The 25,395-nt window shown below is 38.3% G+C and overlaps 2 protein-coding genes across 3 annotated transcripts in view; both read left to right on the top strand.

Moving 5' to 3' along the window:
- The window catches only part of Lis-1 (LisH and WD40 domain-containing Lis-1), a 214,378-nt gene that overhangs the window by 35,528 nt on the left and 153,455 nt on the right, over positions 1-25,395 (top strand). The gene's annotated exons all lie outside the window — the stretch shown is intronic.
- On the top strand, positions 883-1,329 carry LOC135702359 (uncharacterized). Its single transcript, XM_065223379.1, has 2 exons — positions 883-1,074; positions 1,126-1,329. Exons 1-2 carry the CDS (start codon positions 883-885, stop codon positions 1,327-1,329), a joined length of 396 nt encoding a protein of 131 aa, XP_065079451.1.

Below are 25,395 nucleotides of genomic sequence, written 5' to 3' on the forward strand. Positions count from 1 at the left end.
TCATATGGGTGGAAAATTCGTAGAACAAATACTTTAAAATTCTTCACATTTTAAGATATCTTCGAGCATGAAACTAAGTCAAACTTCAATAAAATCACTTCGAATAGTCAACCTTTGGTTACAAAGTTGATACATAACACATTAAACTTTGCTATGAAAGTTGTTACAGCAGTTTTCGTTGTTTCAGTCTCGAGATACAAATATTGTAAGCCATAAATTACCTTAAAAACATAAAATTAACTTGAAGCACCTCTAAATCATCACCGATTTTGCTGAAAATTTGCACAGAAGTTCAAATTAACATGACGAACAGTAATCACGGTTGACCCGTTACATTCCGAACATTTCGTTTAAAATGAACAGGTCTATTGCTCATAGTGTCTTTGGAAATATGAAGTAATGAAATTGGGTTGTTAGCGGAATGCTAAATAAAACAGCAAAAAAGGTTATCTTCCATTTAATTCCACTTAATTAATTTTGGTATCCATGACAGATACGTATTTCGACTACAATGTGCAGTCTTCATCAGTGTCATTCCCACTAAAGAACTTATCAAAATCTAACCCCCTTAAGTACTCATCCCCTAGGTAAAAAAGTCAAGATCATAAGGGGGTTAGATTTTGATAAGTTCTTTAGTGGGAATGACACTGATGAAGACTGCACATTGTAGTCGAAATACGTATCTACGTATCGCACACCTTTGCCTCGAAGCGCGTGTTGAAATACCTGGGAGTGATGATCGATGACCGAATAAACTTCAACAGTCACGTCGAATATGTCTGTGGCAATGCTTGGAAGGCCATCAACACAATAGCTAGAATCATGCTGAACAACTCTATTCCCAGCAATATCAAGAGGCGTCTTCTGGCTAGATATTGAGGTATGGAGGTCCAGCCCGTTTTGCAGTACTGGAAACGAAGCAAGCTCATGGCCATGCGAGTCGTGAGTGCGTACAGAACCATCTCATCGGAAGCAGTATGCGCTATCGCCGGAATGATCCCTATCGGCATCACGCGGTGGATGATAGCGAGTGGTACAGTCCAAGAGAAGCCGGTAGAGTACGGAAAGATAACGGTACATAACGGTAGATGGACACATCAGTTATAACCGATTCTTTCAACCTAGGTAAACAGAAAACACGGAGAATTCAACCACCACCGGACGCAGTTCCTGTCTGGCCACGGCTGCCTCAGGAAATACCTGCATCGGTTCGGACACGCAGCGTCACCCCTCTGTCCGGAGTGTGGCAACGTGGATGAAACGTCGTGTGCATGTGGTCTTCGACTGCCCAAGGTTCGAGACAGTGCGAAGGGAGATGCCTGTCCTTAACGTGGAGAATGTCGTCGATGAAATGTGTCCAGAGGAAGGCACTTGGAATGGAGAGAGGAGCAGCGATCTAGCAACGCCAGCTAGCACTGAGAGTTTGAGAAGTGCCAGCCCCCTCGAAGTAATCGCTTCAGCATGGTCCCGGGGGGATCCAGGCAGAGGAGGAGTAAGGAATGGGCTTTAGTGGAGCTACACTAGGCAACTAGTGGATACCACCCCGTGCAAACGTCAATACTAGTCTGGCTTTTTGACCCCCCCCTTTTGTCTGCTTTGAAAGTTGATACATATTTCATTATCGTCAAAGAAAAATTCTATTTATTTGATGGTTTAGAAGAGTCTTTACACATAATAGCCATATGTAGGACAAAGTGGGGTAAAACGCACCCTGGCGTTATATGACCAACAGCGTTTTTTCTCGTGCTATTAAAAGACTAATTGATATAAAGAATTTCCCTGATGACTGTTCTTGTTTATTAATTTATTTGATAAGGCTCAACCGAATTAACTTTACAGAGCCGAGAATTCTTGTTCACTATATACAATACATCTTAAAACTAAGTCAAAAGGTATAACACAATAAACATTTTATCTTCCGCTATCCAATAAGCCTCCTCCACGAGAACGGGAGCCGCACAGTGCTTCCATTGCAGCAATGGACGCAAAACGTGGTTAGCACTCACACACTCATTACGAAACGGTTGCTTTCCAAAGTCGACGACGCATCGACCGAAAGAACTGCTGATGAAGAACAATGGTTCCTGCCGAGAAAACAGACGATCGCGTGGCACACATCGAGAGTGGCCTGCTGTTGTCGACAGCCGAGTGAACACTGAGATGATGACTGTTCTGCAGCTCTTCTAGTGATTATGGGTGAAACTCCATTAAATTTGTTTTGCAAAAAAAAAACGTAAATAAGCGCTGTTGGTCATAGCATCCCAAGGGATTTCATTATTCTGTAATAGTTTTGATCTAAAAAGAAATGGGAAATTTGAGAAGGGGCTGACAAAATCGGGAAAGCAGTGTATTAACAAACATTCATAAAACCATGAATTTTTTGAACTATTGACCTATCCAAACTTCCACACGAGGCCTCCCTCAACTCATTCGGTAAAGGCGCAGCTACAAAGTAAGGTCACGCTGGAGGTGGCTAGGTTCGATTCCCGGTTCGGTTTAGGAATTTTTCGACTCCCCTGGGCATAGAGTACATATTTATAAATAATTAATTTTACACGTAATGGAATCCATCTCAGACATAAAGGATGAGTAGTAAACAAACGTGTCATGTAAAATTAAATGCTTAGGGACTGCAAAGCTCGATACTCGACCAAAGGAACGTTTGATTGAACTGAATTTCAGAGCACCTAAATGTGCATGCATTTTTCTAAGTGTGTGGTTGTCTTTGCCACACAATTATGCTAATGCAAAAAAGGTACAGGCATCGAATGCTCTCAATTATTAACTGTGTAAGTGCATCTAGAACACTAAGTTGAGAGCCGCAATAAGCTAATAAGCGATAAACGATGCGATGCAGAAGAGATTAAGAGCCACATTCTGTGTTTTTACTGAAGGTGCACTCGAGAATGCTCTCAAGTGCACCTTCAATGAAAACACCGAGTGCGGCTCTGCGGTGCGGCAATTTTGAATTTAGAGAGGGAGATTTATATCGGGTGTCGACTACCTGGGAAAAACCTACAAAATCAGATAATCTCAGGGAATTAAATTTTTGATCTGGAAACTCTGGGATTCTCAGGGAAATATTTCATAACTGCATTACAAACTATAATATTATCACCAATCATGTAGGAAAGTGAAGCAATGATTTCTTTAAGAAGGGTTAGGTTTGAACAATTTAAATCCAAGGAAAAGTTCTTGGGACTCCAAAAATTTTTTAGAGATCCAAGACATGAACCATTTTCGGAAAAAAATCGAGATTAGGGCGTCATTGCTTTTGCAAACAACCACGCCAATCGCCGATTTCTCTTGAATTAAAGCTCAATCTCTAAAACTAATAACACAGACAGGTAGAGGTAGGGATCGGGTGCTACTCAATTTTTCGCGAGTAAATGACACGCGGTTGCGAGAATGCACTTTCATTTCCAAAGAGACGTGAAAGATCATTTTAAATTGGGCAGCACATTTCATTCTTCTTGTATTGGAGAGCTGCCGGTCCAACGGTGTTAAGTCTCTTTCTCTCTCTTTGTTTCTCCGACAGTGTACTTTCTCTATAACTGTAGCGTTGTAGGATAGCTAGCAATGCTAGATTTGATGCTGTGCGAGACCACGTGGTACTATTTGAACAGTGGCTGAACCATATCTCCCAGACAGGAAGCAGACCGATCGGAGAAGTCGAGATCAAGATTGCCCTTGGTCGGACCGTTGACGTTCCTTTGAGTGTACCACGCAGGAACTCCAACCTCGAAGAGCCTCACCATCGACGGACGGGCTACAGGCAGTGCTGTTAATTTTCATATTATTCGATTGAAGATGAACCAATACAACTATTCAATCGATTCTGTGAAAAAGAATTCTCTCGTGCCCATCATTTGAAGAGCCCCTTTCTCATTCGAACCTCATCGTCACTGTCAATTGAGTCACTCACTTTCATTTGATATTCGACAGTGGAGTATGGAAGAAACCCAGCAAAATGGCCCCGAACAGACATGTCGACCCGCTGTCGGATCAATTGAAATCTCTAAGCCACGTCTCTCCCGGTTGAAAAGTGCTACTCCCGTCATAACACCGTGCACTACTCGATTGTGCTAAAGGGTGTCCACGATGAAATTGCCACACACAAAATTGATTCGCAAAATTCGAGTTTTCATCCGATTGCCATCAAATTTTCAGGGATTGAGAAATAACTATTAAACTTCATTTTACCATTTTACTCGTATTTTATTTACAGTCCATACGCAAATGCCCGCACCTTGGCCTTAACCCCGGCCATAAGATTCTGCACAACCTGTGAATCAACCGTTTTTTGCATGTAAACCCATACTTTCTTCAGTTCCTCGACTGTCTTCACTACCTTAGGTCGTTTAAGAAGGTGCTGCTTCATAATCGCCCAGTACTTCTCGATGGGGCGGAGCTCCGGAGTGTTGGGAGGGTTGAACATTTTCGGCACGAAATTGACCTTATTGGCCGCATACCACTTCAGCACGTCCTTGGAGTAGTGGCATGAGGCCAAATCCGGCCAGAAGATTGTTGGGACGTTGTGGGCCTTCAGGAGAGGAAGCAGCCGCTTCTGGAGGCACTCTTTTATGTACACCTGTCCGTTCATCGTGTCCTGGGTCACGAAAGGTGCACTCCGCTTCCCGCACGTGCAGATGGCTTGCCAAACCAGGAATTTCTTCGCAAATTTGGACATCTTCTGAGTGCGGACATGCTCCGGAACGCTGAACTTATCCTTGGCCGTGAAAAACAGGTTGCCGGGGATCTGTTTGAAGTCGGCCTTCATATATGTTTCGTCGTCCATGATGCAGCATTCAACTTTCGTCAGCATGTTGAGGTACAACTTCCTGGCACGGGTTTTGGCGAACTTGTTCTGCTTCTCGTCGCGATTAGGGGCCTTTTGTACCTTGAACGTTCGAAGCCCAGCCTTAGTTTTGGCCTTCTGGACAAAACTTCGGCTTAGGTGCAGCTTCTTAGCCACATCCCTAACGGAGGCGTTCGGATTTCGGTTGAAGGCCCCAACTACGCGGTTGTGATTTTTGGTGTTGTACGGAATACTTTTTCCTTCACTTCTGGGCTTCCGATCGGTGGTCAACCGTTCCTCGAACCGCTTAATCACTCGCGACACCGTGGAATTCGCGATTCCCAACGTTTTAGCGATGGAACGATGCGAGAGATCCTTGTTCTCGTGATGAATGCGCAAGATTTTATCACGCACGAGCTGTTCTTTCGACTCCATTTCCACGAGTTTTGATCACAGGACTTTAAAACTTGCAGGATGTAAATAATGCACTATGAACTAAATCAACCCAAATTTTCATTAAATTCTACCCAACGGTTAAAAAGTTAGAGCAATTTCATAGTGTGGCAATTTCATCGTGGACACCCTTTATACGCAAGCAGCACCTGAGCTGTCCAACTACTCTCTCCTAAATATGAAATCTCTCTCCTTAGCCTCTTTCTCCTTCCAAATATAAGGGACGCGCTCCCTTATTTTAGAGTAGCACCAGTGCTTTTTGCACCACTCTGAGTTTTTAGTCGATCCCTGCGTAGAGGAATGACTCTTATTTCATTTGGTTTAAGCTTTTATTCGTGAAAAATCGGCGATTGACGTGTTTGTTTACAAAAGCAAGTTCGCCCAAAGCTCCGGATTTCTTCAAGGTTCTAGGACGTATTTAAGTTTCAACGTTTAGTTTTTTTTTCCTTTACAACTTCACAGACGGCTCGCGGACTTGCGGGCTTAGCTTTTTATTAAAATCCAAGGTTTAAATAATATGATTTTAGATCATTTGAGTTTTGACTATTTCTGGATTTATTAATAAGCTTAATATTCTAAACAAGAATTATTTGCAAGATTTCGTACTCATGATTTGTTTACATTCTAGAAAATTCAGGACTTTTAAAAACATTATTTTCAGAACTTGGTTAGTCTATTGAAACTCATCAACAAGCCTAGGAATGGTTTGACGTATTAAAGAAAATAATTTGAAATCGAATTATTTATGAATTTTATGAAATTAATACAAAATTCAATAAATAATATTTTAAAGAGTTGGTTGGAAATGCTATCTAACATGAAGCTTTAGTGTGATAATTTATTAGCTAGAGAATGATCTTAGAAGAGGGTAGGTAGCTAGTTCCGTTAGCAGTATGAAAATGAGCGAAGGGCCATTAATGCGACAGTGCAAGTCAAACGCACACTCTTTGCCTAACCCGTACGATGTACGCGGAGATTTGAAGTATGTCTGTAAGTTAGGTTCCAGTGCTCCACTCTATTTTGTTATAATCTTGAGTAGCTGGAAACTTCTAAAAAAACCTTTAAATAACGAGATTTTTTTCCGGGTCCCCATTCTGAGCTTTCGCCTACTTTAAACCATTCTACTCCTACTTCATTCAACCCTCACATCGCCAACAACAATGCACTTGTTCTCATTCATCGAAACAGACATAGCGTGACTAGCGGTAGTCGGTAAAAATGCTAGATCTAGCTAGGATAAGCCCTTTCCCATCGTTAACCGACATAAACAGCGTCGTCATCCTTGACTGTGGCAGCGAACCTGTACTGAACCGATTCTTCACCTGGCTTTCTCTTCTGTCCATCGGATTCGATAGCAACCACAACAACAACAACAACAATAATAATAATAATAATAGTGCATGCATACTACTAGCGCGTCTCGTGAATATATAGATCAAGGCCCGTGTACCCTTTCTCCACTTACTTCGACTACAACGGTTAATCCGCGTTTGCGGTAAACGGCGCGAACCTCATCATCACACTACCCATACCACTTTACTCTCGGGCCCAATCACATCTAATCACGAGAGTTGTCTAAATATAAATTATCACAATTACTTGTGGCGGTGAGCTTGACTCACGATGGCACACGGACTGCGTTTTCAGTTGTGGAATATTATATTTATAAACAACGAGACGCTGAACCATCATCTCAGTACTACTTAATAACAACAACAACAACAACAACATCGGCATTACGATACATAAGAGACGCGCCGAAGGAGCGTGCTTTTGCGCACCCGCGAAATCAAATGTAAACAAAAATGTAGCGTGAATGATTTGGGAAAATATTTTCACCCGTTCACTGTGGGTGCGCGACTAGATTCGGGGGTACCTCTGAGGTGAGAGTGATAGGAGAATACGGGGTGAGTTTTTTTTTGTATAGGGTCAAGATCTAATTTCCGTCATACTAAGCACAACTCGAAATTTAGCTTTGTTTTTCGAACGGATTTTATCAAAAACTGGAATGTTTCTATTAATGATAACTTTTAAGTTTATATATACTTAAGATTTGTCAAAGATACACAAATCTATCACGTCATTGGATTTACTTTGGCAAACATAAGAGGGTAGACAAATTTGATTTTCTTTGAGCGATTATTCTGTTTTTGAGAAGAAAGGAAGTAAATATTCATATTATGCGTTCTTATACATCATTCGTTCACGTCGAAAGACTGGCTATATTTTATGTTTCTGTTCCCTATGACGGAAATGGTCGCTTATGGCGAAGTAGTTCTCTACCCCAATTGTGCTTGGGACATGTTTAAAAAAAATGGCAAACTAAGATATTAGTCTCGACCTTATTAACAGTTTTTCCTTAAATAAACTTGAATCGAACAACACTTGCTTCCCCTAAATTCAAACAACGTCAACAAAAAAAAAGCTCATTTCCGTGAACGGAAATCACCCATAATGGAGCTTAATCAGTGCTGCGCGGTGCTTATCATCGATGGTGGTGGTAACCTTAGAGAGGGCAATATACAACAAATTTGTGCACGTTCGAAAAAGGACTTTGCCCCAAAAGGGGGTCACAAACCAACGAACAAATTTTCTCCTCATGTAGGGGGCCAACCGCCGCTATAGCTGCTGCTGTTGATGCTGCAGATGCGCGTCTAATTCCCGCGAAAAATTTCACTTGCGCGAACTTGACTTTGGCCGCACAATTTGATTCCGTCGAGCCAGGCTGAGACCGAGAAAAGGAAGAAGAACATTATGCTCTAGCTGCGCGCTCTCTCTCTCTATTTCGGTGCGCGTGTCGAATTCGGTTTTTGCCGAGATTTCTTTTTCACCGCGGGGAGGGGGGGTTAATTTTCTTTGCAGCGCTGGTTGTGTTGATGTTGATAGGCGTTCTTTTTCGGGTAAAATTAAAAATTTTGTGAGATGGCTAGGTGCCAGATGTTTACCAACAAATAGACCTATAATGGATACCCACAAAAGAACCGCCCAAAAGCGATGCAGATGTGTCTGCAGTACCGAAATGATCGCACTGTAGATTGCGCTATTACAATCAACGGTTGGTTTGCATCATTTTCGAAATTTGCAATCGATGAGCTTTTAGCGAATCGGTAATCGGCAGAAGGTACAAAAGTGATAACTGGATGGAGTAAAGGGTCAGATCTGCGAAAGTTTGATATCTGGGAGTTTTCAATTTTATCAAAGAAGGTTTTTCTTCGTGCTATATGATGTTCTTACTATGAACTTGTTGTTATTTGAGAGCTAAGCCTCAAGACTTAAAACTCGGGAAGCTAGTACTATCTATGTACGAACTGAGCACCAAATCCTACCACAAAAATAGAAAGAAAGAAAGTATATTGTATGGCAAAGACAATGATACTCTAAGTTCAGAGAAGTCAACACAAATTTCCAAAGCCGCCTTCTTCGGGCATGGCATGTCGTTCCTTTACTATCTAAATTGTTGAGACATTAGCACCGTGATAATTTTCTATCTTTATTAAATCATTTATTTTCTTTCTCTAATTCCAGGTACGTATGTCGCTCCACAAGAATAAAAAGTTTTCCTAAAATAAGCAAGTATAAAAACAGTTTTTTCTCATACATTGAATGATAAGTTATGTAATAGTGCTCGTCTTTCCGCAAATGGAAAACTAGATATGATGTTGTGAGTAATCAAATGCTTCAACGGTTAAAATAACAAAATTGAAAGCAAAAAATACACAGTAAATATCAAATAAAGGGCGAACACGAAATTATTGCGACACCGAAAATGTCATGCCAATTTTCTTATAATGTTAATGAACGCATTTTCTTAACATGTCCTTCTCGTCTTTGACTGTCTTCTTGCTCTTCCGAAGTTCCCGCTTCATTATTGCCCAGTACTGCTCCACCGGGCGCAGCTCCGGACAGTTTGGCGGATTCATGTCCTTTGGAACAAAATGAACAGAATTGGCCTCATACCACTCCAGGACACTTTTAGAATAGTGGCATGATGCCAAATCTGGCCAAAATAGCGGAGCTTCGTCGTGCTGCTGCAAGAACGGCAAAAGGCGCTTCTCGAAGCACTCAGATTTGTAGATCTCACCATTTACTGTGCCCTTTGTCACGAAAGGCTCACTCCTCAGTCCGCAAGAGCAGATGGCCTGCCAAATGAGATATTTGGAGGCGAACTTCGACATTTTCTTCTTCTTAAATTTGTCGTCCACATCGAACTAGCTCTTGCCGGTGAAAAACTCCAGCCCCGGAATTTGCTTAAAATCGGCTTTTATATACGTTTCGTCGTCCATCACACAGCAGCCATATTTTGTCAGCATCTTCTCGTAGAGCTTCCATGCCCGAGTTTTAGCCGTCGATTGTTGCCGCTCATCGCGGTTTGGGAAGTTCTGTACCTTGTAGGTATGTAGTCCAGCTCTCTTCTTTGCATTCTGGACGTAGCTCTGCGACATGACGATCTTTTTAGCCAAATCACGGCTCGAGACGTTGGGATTTGCTTTAATCATCCGCTTCAACTTTCCCTCCGTCTTTTTGTTCTCCGGTCCCGGTTTTCTTCCAGCTCCTTTGCCGTGGTCCAACGTCAACCGCTCCTGGAACCGCTTCAACACTCTGGAGACGGTTGAATGGTGAATGTTCAACATTTTTCCCAACTGCCAGTGCGACAGGTCAGGAAATTCCAGGTGTTTGGAAAGAATTTGTTCTCTCAACTCGCGTTGGTTCACCTCCATTTTCGTTGAATCGAAAAACACGACTTCGAGTTTGACAGCATGTACACAATACACATCAATGAGAAAGTGTGCAAAATTTGGTTGATTTTTACCCAATGTTAAAAAAGTTATGCCCTGTTGAATGTGTCGCAATAATTTTGTGTTCGCCCTTTAGTGTTCTAATCCTGGTCTCACTGAAGGCAATGTGAAAACTCTTTTAGACATGATTGGATTTTCCTATCTTACAGCAAAATGAAAACAATATTTTATAACTAATTGTAAACTGAAATCATATTTTGATTGATTTTAAGCGCTCCAACCGAATCAATTTCTAACTTCATCCAATAAGCCGAAGTGAATCCAATGGCGTTTTAGTGCTTTAGGTCGAGTTTAGAGTCTTTAGGCCGAGTTTGGGGTCAAGAGGCAGTGTGAGATTTTTAACAATATCTCAACAATTTGTTACTCTTTATCAAATCTAACGCTACGTACAGAAAGGTAAACAAATTTAGAAGGCATATGCAGTGAAAACATTATGTTTGGTGAAAACATCCGCTCGAAAAATAGGCGGGTTGTACTTAGTAGGCCCAAAATTAGATGTCACCCCTACCTGTATCTTGAATTTCTATACTCGTATCTTGATTTTTTTTTCAATGTCTGAATTAACAAAATAATTTCTTTTAATCTTTTCATTTTGATCATTCCTGATCATTCCAAATTCCTGATATTTAAAATTTTCAACGTGCCTGAATTAAGGAAAACAAATAAATGATTTATTTCAAGTTCGTAATTAACTTTATGAAAGATTGCAGTCCCATTAACTTCACAACTATTGTGGGAACTTTGAAGAAGTTCTGAGGAATGATAGGAAATGCTGTTAATTTCAGTGAAGCTCCATAAACAAACTGCGGGAACATAAGGGAAGTTAACACACTGAAAATATGGGGAACCTACTGGAAGCTTTAAGATCCTCAAATCGGTTCTTTTAACATCCGAAAATTTCAGTAACTTTTATGAAGGAAATCATAATTGTTAAGCGAACTTGAGAAATATCGAAAACTTGAGGGGTATTGTGCAATTTTTTAACAAGTTCTAAGCACCTCAGAAAAGCTAGTTCTAGAGATCTTTGGGGAATTTCAGATCCCATGACTTTAGTTCTGACTTTTGGAGCAGTTTAAAGATCGTAAATTGAGAACCCTTAAGATGTTCCGAGAATTTCAGGGATGTACAGAGACCATCAGAGAACTTATGAAAACTTCAGAAATATTTCAGGAACTTCACAGAACTCCAGAGAATTTCAGGGAAATTTATCTTCAATAGAAGTGAGAGCTTTAGGGAAGCTTCGAGAACATCAAGACAGATCAGAGAATCAAAGGGCAGTTCAAACAATTTCAAGGAAATTGTAGAAACCTTAAAGAAGTTCTGGATACTTCAGCAACGCTCCGAGAGAATTTCTGGGACGTAATAAAAATTGTGTGAACATCCGGAAAACGTGAAAGTATTTTCAGGGTGTTATATTATAAGATTTCAAGAACTTTAAAAAGTGCAAGAACTTTTAGCACGTATCTTAAAGAAATTCCAGATAACTTCTCATAAATTTAGATAGTTTCATGATATTCAGCGAGGTTTCGAGTACTTCGAGGACGATCAGATAGCTTCAGAATAATCCCATTAAATTAAGCAAATTTGCAGCGAATTACAAGGAATTCCGTGGAATTATGGGGTATTCCAAGAAGTCTATGATTGATCCGAAAACGTCAGGGAATTTTGAATATATATTAGAAAATTTACCGGATTATTAATCAATTTATTTTTTAGAACTTCAGGTAAGCATAGATAAGTTCAGGGTAAATAAGTGAGCGTTTATAATGGTTAGAATACTTAAGGAAAATTTTCGAAACTTCAATTACTTTCAGTAAAGTTGCGGATTCTTAAAATATAGTGATCAATTCAGGGCAGTCTAGAGAACTTTAAAGAAATTCAGTAATCGTTTAGGCAGTTTTAATAACACCAGGAAAGTCGAGACTATTGAAGAAGTTTTATATTAGTATCGATACTTTAATGGAAGTTTTACGAACTTCAGAAAAATCTTCAGAACTTAAGTGAAAATCATAGAACTAATTATTTCGTTTGAATTCCATGAAAATTGCGGGAGCACAAAAGTTTCAGAAATTTAGAAAAACTTCGAAAACTTCACAGAATGACAGTGGTCTTCAGAAACATTTCGAGAACATAAATATCTATGGAGCTTAAGGGAAGATTCGCGAACTTCAGGATTTTTTATGAACATTAGCAAAATGTGGGAGCATTTGAGAGAAGTGAAGTAAGCTCCGATTTCCAGTTTTCCAGTTTTCAGATTTTCAGATAACTTCAGAGACTTTTTGACGTCTCTGAAGTTATCTGAAAACTGCTTTAAATTTCCCACAAATTTTCCTCCAATTTTCGGAGCTTACTTCACTTTAATTGAGTTAATTAAGGTCTTCGCATAAGTTCAGAAGTTCACTGAAACTCAAACATTTATAGGACGTTCAAATAAATTCAGCGCAGTACAACAAGCTTCATGAGAACTGCAAACACGTTAGAGCAGTTTTAAGAATTTCAGAAAAGAACAGAGAACCTCAGAGCAGTTCTGTTAACATTAGAAAAGTCACATAAATTTCAAAGGAGCTCCATGATCGTTAGAAAAATTAATGAAACTTTAGGAAGTCCCATAAAGCTCAGGGAAGTTTAAGAATTTGATGAGTAGTATTGTGAGCATCAAGCTAGTTTCTAAAAACTATAAAAAAAACTTCATACCAGTTTAACTTCTGGAAAAATTTGGGAATTTTCAAGTAGTTCTGAAGACTTCCATTCCATATTCAATGGAAATTTTGATGAAGCTATTATCCAAATTCAATTTTCATTGAGTTTTCCTCGAAATTACCTTGAAATTCTCCACAACAAGAAACCCTTTGGAAAGATTCTCCGAATATTAATTGAATTCATTTCAGATTTCCTTTTGAATCTCACTCCTTCCCTTGGAATTCTACTCACAGACTTTCACCTAAGGCTCTGAACGATTTGGTGGATTATTTTAACTTTTGGTTAAAATTTGATAAATGGAAAGTTATCGATTAACCCTGCTATCCGAGCGGTTACTTCTGACAGACAAAAAGTTAAATTTTGACAACCTTGGCTAAGTTCTTCTCGAAAACCGGTTGATCTACATCACACGGAATTTCGAACATAGAAAATAACTATCGAAATGGTTCTTTTAACCACGAATTAAATTTAACACGGCAAATGGTTCACAGCCTAAGAATTCATTGGCATTTCTCCTCACAACTTCCTTAGATTTCTTCGCATAATTTGTTTTGCAAACTCTCCTGAATTCATTTTCTGAATTCCTTGAAGATGTCCTGGAGTTATTCTCAAATTTAATTGTAATCCTCCTTTTAGTATTTAAAAAAAAGTCCAAGGACTTATGCTCCGCATTTGTTTTCTCCCATAAACTGTGAAATTCACCTCAGAATGCCCTTGGAATTTTTCTTTGAAGTTCACAGGAGTTGTGCCCCTTAGAAATTCCTAAGAGTTTTCATTAAAATTTACTTTCAATTAAATTCAGGGTTTCTTGAAATTCTACTCAAAACATTCCCGGTTCTCCAGGTTTTTGCAGTTTGTAGACACTCTGACTAATACCGTGGGTTTGGTTATAAACTTTCTATTGAATCTTTCACGTTAAAGGTTCATATCGTACATAAGTGTTTATGAGATACTAATTGAATAAGTCTAAACCATCAAACATTTATTTGATGTGTTGGCAGCAGTGATTGCTACCAGTCCTGTACTAAGCACAACCCGCGCTTTACCTCTCTTTCCTGGACGGGTTTCAACAAAAAATAAATATATCTATCAAAGATTTAAATTTATTCACCTTTCCATACGTATCGTTGGATTTGATAAAGAGTCACACTTTGTTGAGATATTGTTTAAAATCTAATACTACTTCTTGATTCTAAATTCGTCCTACGAATTCCAATTCCGTCCTAACGCATTGAAACGATTGAAACGCCATTATATTTTCTTCGTCTTACGGATAAACATAGAAAAAGGGGGTTCGAAATGAGCGCTTATTTTGGTTTGAGAACAATGAGCGTGAATATTCATACAAACCTATTATTGATTTGTGCACGGGGAAATCATTGATATTATCAATCTTTTTCTGATTGATAGAACGAAAATGGTCAACTACGACGAAGTAGCGCTCTACCCTATGTATATTTAGCTATACAGAAGATAATTGATCATTCTGTAACTAACAAAAGTATTGATATTCAACCTCCATTCCTTTCAGTTTAAATCATCACAGGGTTTTTTGTTGATGCATTGAAAAATCTTCTCGATTTGCAAGATTTTTTTTTCATATTGAAACAACTACAAAAAAAAAATTATCGAGGAATCTTGAACAAACAAATTTTTCATCGATATTTTTCATAGGCTTACGGGCAATGTTGCAAATTCTCATTTCAGCTAAAACAATGTTTTTTTTTAATTATGAAATAATTAGATGCCATGATCATATTTTGAATTGGTAGGATACAAGAAGAGGTTGCAAAGAATGTGTTTGACATATTAAACCTGTTTATTTCACTTCATGAGAGTCACAATCAGCGATTTTTCAAACACTCACTCACTCACTCACTCACTCACTCACTCACTCACTCACTCACTCAGCGATCAGAAAATCGCTGATTGTGCCTCATAGAAAGCAAAATTTACAGGTTTTATGTTTCAAACGCATACTTTGTAACCTCTTCTTGTAAGTTACAAGTAAAACATACCATCATACCATCTTTTGGTTTTATTATTCCGAAAAACATTATTTTAGCTGAAATGAGTATTTGCAACCTTGCTTACGGGATGTCATGTCAGCCTATCCCCTCACTTCAGCTTATCAATTAAATAGCTAATTCATTCACAATAGTAATGAAAAACCCAATACCACATCTGATGTGAAATGAATGAATTACATGTTTCACCTCACTCACCACTATACCAGACCAAACGCAACGACAACGGACTACACTCGGAACCTGAATCTCACTACTAAATACAAAATACAAAAAAGTTTATTTCAACAAAGTTGCTTGAAATTAGCTCAGCTATAACTTTGCCGAAGAATGTATACCTTAATTTATTCAAACAAAAAAGTTAGATTTTTGATTTTAATGATAATAAGAACCACGTTAGAATTCATTGTCATAAAAATGAGGACCTAACTATAAGAAACAACTTTGTAGAAGAGACTTGTATTCTAAAGTTTCAATTTCAGGCTCAAAACATATCATTCCACCTAAATCTGCATTCTGGACCACCGTGCAATTTAAAGTTGACCTTACACGATTGCTTATATTGGCAATAATCGTATTTTCAATACATTCTATATTGATATAGATATATTGACAATATTTCTGTATTTAAATCATCAATGTTATTGTCAATAATTCCCTTTCGCGTCATACGTGTGGGGTTCGCTTAACAGTTTCTCAACACTTCAAGTGGAATCAATCACATTGTAGTTTTTCCTTCGCATTTTTAGACCATAACATTTTTGATTACAATTCTTTATCTCTTCATTAAACCCGGTCTCCATTTCGGTTTTATTTGTTTGCAAGCGTAACAACACAATAATTCACTTCGAACCCCGTGGGAACGTTAAACCAACGGCAACAGCAGCCTGCCAGCGAGCAAAAGCGGGTAAGATCCATCGAATCGAATTTTACATCAATCCATAAAAATCAGCATGGAATTCAGGCACCGTTCGTTCCCTTCAAGCAACAGCTGATTTTTTTTTTCGCTCGCCCAAAACACACTTTCAACCTCTCTGGCAGTTATGCAACCGCGAACCCGGTTCGTCAGTTGTTGACGGTCTATCATCCACCGAACAACATACCTAAGCTTCAAAGTAGCAGCAATAATTGTTACACCTTAAAAAAAAAAGAAGTAGTTTCTTTACATTTCCTTTTTTTCGTATGGTTAGGCCTCGACGAAGACGAAGTGGGGTTTTGTTTCCATTTTCACTACCTTACTGAGTGACCACACATAGCAGTGTGCGAGTGTGTATATAATGCAGAGGCTCTGACTGTGGCCGGTTGAAACTAGTTTTCGTGCAATTTTCGGCTACCTGACACCAAGCCCTCGGGTGGGTCAGAATTAGCGGACTTTTGATTGCATTTTTTTGTTAGCTGGCTCCAGGCACTGCCAAACGAACAAAACAAAAACAATAACAGCGCATAAAGGGGGAGGGCAGTGGCGTAGCAAGGCGATTGCTGCTGAAAATGACAGGACCTTTCAAAAATATACCAATTGGTGTAATTCGATAAATTGATAATACATCTATGTGTGTGTGTGTGTGCTTGAATATTTTACTAAATTTTCTACAGTTAACTGTTCGTTAAAATTCAGACTCATTCAGTCAAACATTCTAAGCCATCCTAATGCTAGATGAATTTTTCCAATGGTCCTATCTGCTTTGACCGTTTCTCTTCATCGGCTTTCTCTTTTGATAACCACGGTTATAGAAAAAGATTTCGCGCTGTTTTTGCTGTTTGCTGAAGGTGGTTCTCATCTTGCGTCCAGAACGTCGACCACTATAGGGAATGTCTTTGCAGCTGCGGTATTAATCGATTAAAGCAGACAGGCCCTTTTGGAATGCTCCTCTAGAGTGGTGCATAGAGTCCGTATACAATTTCCATCCTGAACGATTGCTTATTTTTTCCTGGACCTGGGACTAGGTTAATTTTTTGTGCCGGATTTCAATCCATTGTGCTTGGACATTTTATCTCAACCCCTTAGTAGTGTACGCTCGAGCTATCTACGTTCTAGAATTTTTGTTGATAGCACATTCTGATTATATAGATTATGGAGTTCAGCATTCGAGATCCATTTGTGAGGTCACCAATTCAGACAAAATTAAGACAACTCGATTGATTAGTTTTGAAGTTTCAAAATCATGGATACTCCACCGCATTCATAAGATACTGTGGTACTTGAATATTTTCGATATTTTTTTCTATTTGAATAGACATCCTAGATCCCCTATGCTCCGCCTATGGTGTACACCCTTGCAACCTCACGTAAGTGAACCAGGGCCATGGTAGCGGTCTTATGAGCACATACACGGCGGCGTCCAATTGCGCGCTCCATATTGTGTTATACCTACTCGTTACGGTGTGACTCAAGACCCGATGAATCACTTTGCGCTCGTTTGTTGGTACTTTCAAGCACAGCTCGAGCTTTTATCAACTTTGACCATGAACAACCGATTCGATGGGCTGCTTTTGTGGGCTCTCCGATTCACTAATCCAGGTTACTGACATCGCTCTTGTCGCCATTTCGTAAGAAGTATGTATGGGTGTGTGTGCACTACCTCTTTTGTTCTCACGGTCACCTCTCTCTGGGAGGGACCACAATGACTTCAAAAGCAATGATGGATGACCGCCAACGGAACAATCGCACGTCATCACACCCCGTTAGCGTGACTCGAGTCTTTCTGAACTTCGCACCCCGACCGGCGAAATTGGATTAATGTTATGGTCGCGTTTTTTTCGTCTCCAACGATTGCGACTGCGTCAGCCTTACCACTTTCGGAAGCACTTCACCGACTTTCAGTGCTTGCAATCTCCCATCATCCGGGGAATGGTGTCACGTTTATCATTCTTCCTTCTTTTTTGCTAGCTTCCATTGCGATTGCGAGGTCGCGTGTGCCAGTCAACTATCGTCTTCCTTCCGCTATCTCCCAACTTCCTATAGCATCTGAGTCGCGCGTCATCGTTATCGGCTTCACCCGTCTCAGCATTCCAGAAGTGGATAAAACAACCGCAAAACAATGTCAAAATAACAGTTTCTGTTTCTTCGCCTCACATTACACGCCAAGTAGCACATTCAGCAGATTCCAGAGAGCAAGTGCGGAGGGAATCCATTTAGCGGGAAATTTACATACAACTTCTATTAGGCACCGATGTTGGGGAAGGCTATCCGGACGTTGGCACACGACGACGGCGCGACGACGTCTTTTAGATATTCCAGATGCTCCACTGATTATTGTTGCACCGTGTTGGTGTCTGTTGCATAAACATAAACAACCACTATTTGTGCATGCATGTTTTTTCCACCCTGCCTGAGAATTGCCGCACGAAGAGAGATAACTGCACTTGGTGCTGCTCCAGCCACTGTTTGGCTTTGTTTCCGTTCTTTTTTCTGTCTTTTCCCTGATTACATTCTGCTGTCAGTTGGTTTGTTTTGGGTCGTGATCTTCACCTGCTTGACTGTTTCGTTACCGTGGTTGCGATTAGAGACAAATAAACAGTAGCAGGTACGTATTGTTTAATAACGAGATTTAACATCATTGTATGACATTATTCTGTTCATGCCATAGTATTGAATGATTGTTAGAACATTCCTGATTTTTTTCCTTTTGGCATTTTATTTTTCAACTGAAATCTGTTGCCTATCTTCAACTTACTACTTAGTACTATTTCCAGCAAGTAAATGAAAAAAAAATAATAAACCTGAATCTAATGATTTAATTGTCTAGAGGGTTCCGGAAATTATCGATCATCTTTTTTAAAATGCTGCATTATAAAGATTTTTTTTATTATTTTTTTAAGGAAACATTGAAGTATTTAATGTGTTAAGATTATAATATTTTTTTTATCTCTATGTAAAGTGATTCCTTAATATTCAAATGAGAAAAAATAAAGATTATATATCGGTCTTCAGTTAGTAGTGGACTCTAAATTTTCTTTTGAATTTTATATCAGTTTAAATATTATGGGAAGATTAAATCTTAAATCCTTTTTTCGAATCATCAGAAAGGAATTTTAATCAATTTTGGATAATTGAAATAATAAGATAAAAACATATCCCGCTCGAACAGTTAAGGATTCTCCTGGCCCCGTCCTTACAACTCACACTGGGGCAGATCAGTGATTTTCTCGGAAAAAATTAATAACTTTTGAACGAAGCATCCAATCAGAATACTGTTTTCAGTAAAGTTGTTTGTATTAGTTAAGCGCTTCTTTTGAATAACTTTATTAGTTCGCAACTTGGTCTTAGAGATGGCGCGCGAATTTAACTTGAATAAAGTATCCTAGACATATGATGTTTTCAACAAAGTTTTTATCTATTAAAATAAAGCAAAGTTGCAGAAGACATGAAACTTCCATAACCCTTAGTTTTGGAGATATAGGGTATATTAAAAAATATGAAGCCAAAATTCTTATTTGTTAACTTTTTTTTATATATTTTCATATGTTTGCTCTGGTTTTTGCATTTATGCCAACGGAAACCAACTAGGTGCGAATTGCCTTTGAACTATTTGTGGAATTTATAATGGTTTTAGTGAAATATTCTCGAAAAACATGATATTTTGCCTGTATTTTAGGTGGATGGGATTCTCATAAGGGCAGCTAAGGGCAGCTGGACTTTGTCTCTTTTGTTAGCTCATGTCATCGTCTAACATATATCCGAGAAAATCACTGATCTGCCCCAGTGTGCAACTGGTAGGGATAGGAAAGGTATGTTAGTCCAACATTTACTTAAGAGAGATACAGAGAACTCTATGACCCCTCATAAATGTCTAGGGAATTAAGGAATTATGTTAGTAAGGAAGGCGTGGCCAGCGAACCGGGAAAACCGGGAATACCGGGAAATATCCGGGAATTTGGAAAGTAACCGGGAAAACCGGGATAAAGCCGTGAATTCGACGAGAGAACCGGGAAAAATAAATTTACCATACCATAGGATCAAATTTGTATACCAGAATTTTAGAATAAACCATTAAAACAGAATGATTCTTTACCAAATGAATGTTTGGAATGAAAATTTTCTTCAGTTTCCCGTCTTATTGTTTTTAGAATTTAATCACTCAGCAATAATTCAAATTGATTTTTGTCGTTTCAATTTCAGATGTAAAGTGCATAAGCATTAAAAGAAAATATTGAAGTTGCTCGACTTTGGAAACAAATAGGGGAAAAGTTGGCTTCGGCAATGCCTTAACCTATTATCGTCAGGGGGGTAAACAACGTCCTTGAGAGCTCAATTTTAGCATGTGGATACATTGTGTTTCAGAGCAACTATTGGCCAAATTTAAGTGCTCTAGGACTTTGTTTACCCCCCTGACGATAATAGGTTAAGGAATTGCCGAAGTCAACTTTTCCCCTATTTGTAAAAACTGAATCTGAACTATTCTTTTCCAAGGTTTTAATTTTTCGTTTTTAATTCGAAATCAACATCAACCATGCAATTTTATTCAAAAATCTCATGATATGAATTCCCGAATTAACTTGGAATTCTGTTCTGAAATATCATAAAAAAATTCTGAAATTAACCAGAAAACACTCCGTTTAAGGTTCAATTTACTTTGATGCATTTTCGAAAAATTAAAATGCAGTTTTATTTGACGCATCAGATTGCAAAAAGCGCGCGTCATTTTGTGTATGATAGCAAAAAGAGTAGAATGGCGCAATCTGCAATAATACGTCGAAAAAAACTGCATTTGCATTTTTCGAAAATGCATCAAAGTAAATTGAACCTTAATAATTACCGTTGAATTTTTTGTTTGAATTTTCTTGAAACCCCTTGTAAGAATTTGATTAGAATTCTTCTTAGAATTCCCTTGAGCCTATTCAGAGGCTTTTATTGCTTTGAAACTATTTTCAAAATTTTCTTTTACCTCTATTCAAAACAGCAGAAATCTTTCGAAATTTTATTTAGAAACCCCTTGGAATACACTCATAAAATAAATCACATAACCAGTGGAAAATATGCATGTGAATTTCACATAAGTTTCATGTGATCCTATAATTGTAAATTGCACCACTAAATCACATGAACGTTATGTGTCCAATGAAATCTATATGATTTCTCATATAGAATTTCTTATGCTATGTGATATTCAGATAACAATCATTATTTTTGATATTGGAAAAATATTATGTGCGTTCCTAATAGAAACTAAGTGAAAACTTTGTTCAGTGTATTTTAAAGAATTTCTTTCTGATCATCAGCATTTTTTTGCAATCAATTTTGTTAGAGCTCTGTGATGGATCTTTCGTACTAGGGTTGAAATTATCATCAGAACACTCTTAGAGCTCTGTTTCTTGTTGCATTCTCATCATAATTCTATTGAAATTCTTCTTAAAACTCATCTGTCATTTTCCTCGCGATCCTGATATAAAACTCTTCAGAATTACGTATGAATTTTCCTTAAAATTTTCTTTTCACAACTCCTTTTGAAATGTGTGTGTGTGTGTGTACAATCTAACCCCCACTGTCCGGCAGTGTTATTATGGAAGAAAACTGCTTTTTATTACCCTTAAATTAAAGCAGGTTTAGTCCGGGAGTTAGAAGGTGTTAGCTCTATTGCAGCTCCAGTGACCCATTTCAGAATGCCTGGTAATTCACGACCACTCCGAGGTCACTTTTACTTACAATAAGCCCCGCATGTTCACTCTACCTTTATCAAATGGATAATGGTATCATAAACACACTTCCAGATTTAAAAAATATTATTTCCAAATCTGGCACGTATATAGTTTTGAAATTTGTTCAACTGTATTAAATCGATTTGAATGGACATTTCTTACCAATTTTGTTTCGAATACCTCTTGATTCATCTGCTGGCAGCACTTACTGGCCCTTACCGGCGACCAACTCGTCTGCCCGCAAAAGCAACAACGCCTAAATCTCAAAGCTCTCCGGACGTCCCCTCGAAAATGCAATCGAGATATGTATAAGAACAATCTTCAACTGGAACGTACTCACCAAATCAATACATCCGGGAGCACATTCCCGATCCAGGCGAGTAAGAGAGGTGCCACAGTCGGAAAAAGTGTTAGTTTGTTTACTTAAGTGAACCATGCCAATTTTGTTATGGCAAGTTTGCTATAAGAAATGCTCCTCGTGTTTATTAGCGAAATTCACATCAAAGATTGATTAATTGCGTAGGAAATCAGTTTGGCACGGCATTTGTGGACAGCATACACCTTCTGGTCGTACGAAACAGGTCAAAAACAGTCCAAATCCGCAGATAAAAATTTTTGTTTTGAATTTCTGTATAGCAAAATAGTGAACTTTTCGTGAACATTAACGGCAAAGAACTCACCAACACTGGGAGACCGTGAGTTCCTGCCCACCTGTCATTTCCCATCTCGATTCCCGATGCTTATTTTTCTCTCGCATGTCCGTCGTCGTCTAACGGCAAAAAAAAGGGAAATCGGGGAGTAATTTTGTGGTACGGAATTTTCACTGAACATAAACCGCGAATTTACGAATTTCACCACTCCCAACCGCGAAACACGTTCAGAAGCACTTTTGGTACACTTTCGATCAATTCTGGAGCAACAATAGAAAAGGGTCCATCAGCATTTGTAAACAAACCGTTCCAAAGCCCATTCCTCTCAAATCGAAGGCCGCCCACACAAACCAACACCATCATCGTGAAGGTGGAAATTTCCCCTATCCGATGATGGTGTTGGTTTGCGTGGGTTGCCTTCGCTTTGTGAGTAAATGGCTTTGGAACGTTTTGTTTACAAATGTTGATGGGCCCTTTTCTATTGTTGATCCAGAATTTCCCGAGTCAACACCGATTGTGCCGAACTCTTTCACGCACCTTGCAGCGCGTAAATAAACTGAAATTAAAAATTATCACTCGCGATGCTACTAATTTCTGGTCCGGGAGAAAATCAAATAACGCAGATTGCGACATCTCTTCTGATGCTTGCAAACATGTTGAATCACGTTTTTTTCTCTCTATTCTAAAACTTCTCGGAAAGCGAGAAAACTACCAATCACACACGTATAAACGTCCGGGAGGCAGAGCGCCAGCGCTAATCCGGCAAATGCAGCCGAAAACTATGAACGCGAACGCACGCACAAAACAGAGAACAACACAACCGTATCCAAAGGCGTTCGAAACTGCACTCTTTGCACAACTCCTTTTGAAATCTACCAAAATTCTATAAGAATTCAATTTAGAACTTTTTAGAGCATCCTTCTCTACAGAAATCTCTCCAAATTCATCTAACAATTTATAAGGACTTCATGTCAGAATAATCCTGGAATTCTGCTCAGAACTTCGCTTTCGAAAATTATGTGGGATTCCTCCTCAATATTTGTTTGAAATCGGACTACTTTTAAATTTTACTAAAATATCCTGGGTTTATCCGCAAGATTCTATAGATTGTTCTTTTATTTGTTATAACCTTTCAAATGCTCCCTAGTCTCAGAGTCTTGACAATTATGACTCCAGTATGATTTTTTTTTTCTTCAAATCTGTGATCTTGAAAAAATTTCAAAATCGTTAATTATTTTTTCTCAAAATATTACATCACGGAAATTTTGAAGAAAAGTTCTAGCTTCAGACTCTACACAAATGTCAATGCCCCAGAATCTTGGGAATCTCAGTAAATCACCTGTTTTATTCTTCAGTAATATTCTTCAAGTATTGGTCTATTGGATGTGGGCATTATATTTCATGAACCATGTTTAGTTTCACGTTGAGCGAGTTCCAATGTCAGTAGATTTTACATATTATTTTTTCGTGTTTAACTTTGTACATCAGCCCAAGTACTGAAAGGTTAATATTTATGTTAGTATAGACAACGAAGTGAAAACACATTTTCTTTATCCGATATCCCTAACAATTTCTTCTAATTCTCATTGGTATCAAGTTCATTTTTTCTGAAACATTATTTAAATTAAATATTTTATTCTTCACAATTCTGTCTTATAACCTTTTCATCCAGATAGCATTTGGCCTAGTGACTTTAATCTCTGGTACTCAATAAATTCTAGGGCTTTGGAATCATAAAATGTATCAAGCTTAAAAAAAGTGAAAGTTTTTAAAGTACCGTAAAACGGGGTAACATTGATAATTTTTAAAAGTATATTCTAAATATTTTTACAGCAATTAATGCTTTTCAAATTTTATATTTTTAAAACAAGTACTGAGGATCCAAGAGTTGATTCGTTAGAAATATGTTTAACGGAAATTAAGGCATTTGCACTATTTTTTTTAGTTTTGTGACCGAACTTCAGTATTTTGATGAATGTAGAAAAAATGGGTGAAACTCAAACAATTTAGTTCTTTGAATATGAAACTTCGAATGAGTATATAATCAGAAAGCATCATAAGCAATAAGAATACAACATTGAATTTGTGATGGCTATATCGGAAAACATTTCATAAGTGATGGTTTGAGTGCCTTTTCAATCAGGCGAAAAACACGCAAATTGTTTTTTTAATATGTGTGTAAATATGGAACACATACTATATAAAGGCTATATACGTTATCAACAGAAATACCCTAAGCTACAGTATGGAACCAATTTTTTAAATTTGGAAAAAGCTCAGCGAGTAAATTTAATCTTTATATTATACTGTCAAAGTTACCCGTATTATCAAAGATACCCCGTTTTACGGTATTTCGAAAGATCAATGATTTGTTTGGAATATATTAAGTGACTCATAGAGCTCCCTCCCCTTGGCTAGTTTTTGCACCTTGCTGTTGGTGGGCGGGCTTAATTTCATGCTTTATAGTGGAGTGTTGGAGACGGTAGGTTTATGGCCGGCGTTGCTGGATCATGTCGCGATAGAATGACGCCATGGGCAGGCAATGGGGATTACTAAGCTTCCGCTCTCTGATGAACCACTGCATGAGAAAACCAAAGATCTAGTCCAGCAGTGATAGTATCACACTTGTTACTCCTTTGTTTGAGAGCCGCGTCGTAGTACGCTTACGTATAGGCACTGACGCTGGGTGCGATACTGGCGGTTTTGCCGCAAATCACTCTTATTTTTTTCTACGCAGATAGATTTATAATAAATAGGTATAGGTCAAAATCAAAAGTATTTGAAACACGTTTAATTTTAGATTACAAGCACAAGTGCAGGTACTTAATAAAGCATGGGTTATGATTTATTAGGTGACTTAGAGCTTTTAATAATTTATTAAATTAGACTAATGAGATATTATAATCATCAAACGAACTTAAATAAGAAAATTCAGAAAGTCTAATAACATTAGGTAGATTAACAAAAGAATTAGGATGCGGGGGGTCCGCTTAGGGAGGCAACTAACCTTTAAAGTTGTAGAATAAATTTTCCTATTTAGTCTTGAACTTCAATAAGAAAACGCAAGCAAACCAATAGCATTTAGCAAATTAGCAAGGGGAGGAATAGTGTGGGAAATAAGTAAAAGTAGAGGTAGGGTAGAGAACTATTTCGGCCTAATCGCCCATTTTGGGCCTATCGAGCAGAAAACTTCAAATAAATCCAGTTAACAAGTCAATTATGCGTTTGGTACGATACTTAAGTTAATAAGCTAAGGAACGAAGTCAATGAGAACGCGTGATATGAAGGTTTACACCCATTATTCCCAAAAACAAAAGAAGCGCTCCGACCAAATC

This window comes from Ochlerotatus camptorhynchus, unplaced genomic scaffold (genome assembly GCF_037179485.1).
Source record: "Ochlerotatus camptorhynchus isolate MF236.1 unplaced genomic scaffold, CSIRO-AGI_Acam_v1.1 ptg000192l, whole genome shotgun sequence".
In the NCBI taxonomy this organism is placed as follows: domain Eukaryota; kingdom Metazoa; phylum Arthropoda; class Insecta; order Diptera; family Culicidae; genus Ochlerotatus; species Ochlerotatus camptorhynchus.

Excerpts from the sequence above, each read along its gene's own strand:
- LOC135702359 (XM_065223379.1), top strand. The coding sequence starts at position 883 with ATGGAGGTCCAGCCCGTTTTGCAGTACTGGAAACGAAGCAAGCTCATG. Across the intron at positions 1,075-1,125 it reads TAGAGTACGGAAAGATAACG|GTAAACAGAAAACACGGAGA; the intron begins GTACATAACGGT and ends CTTTCAACCTAG.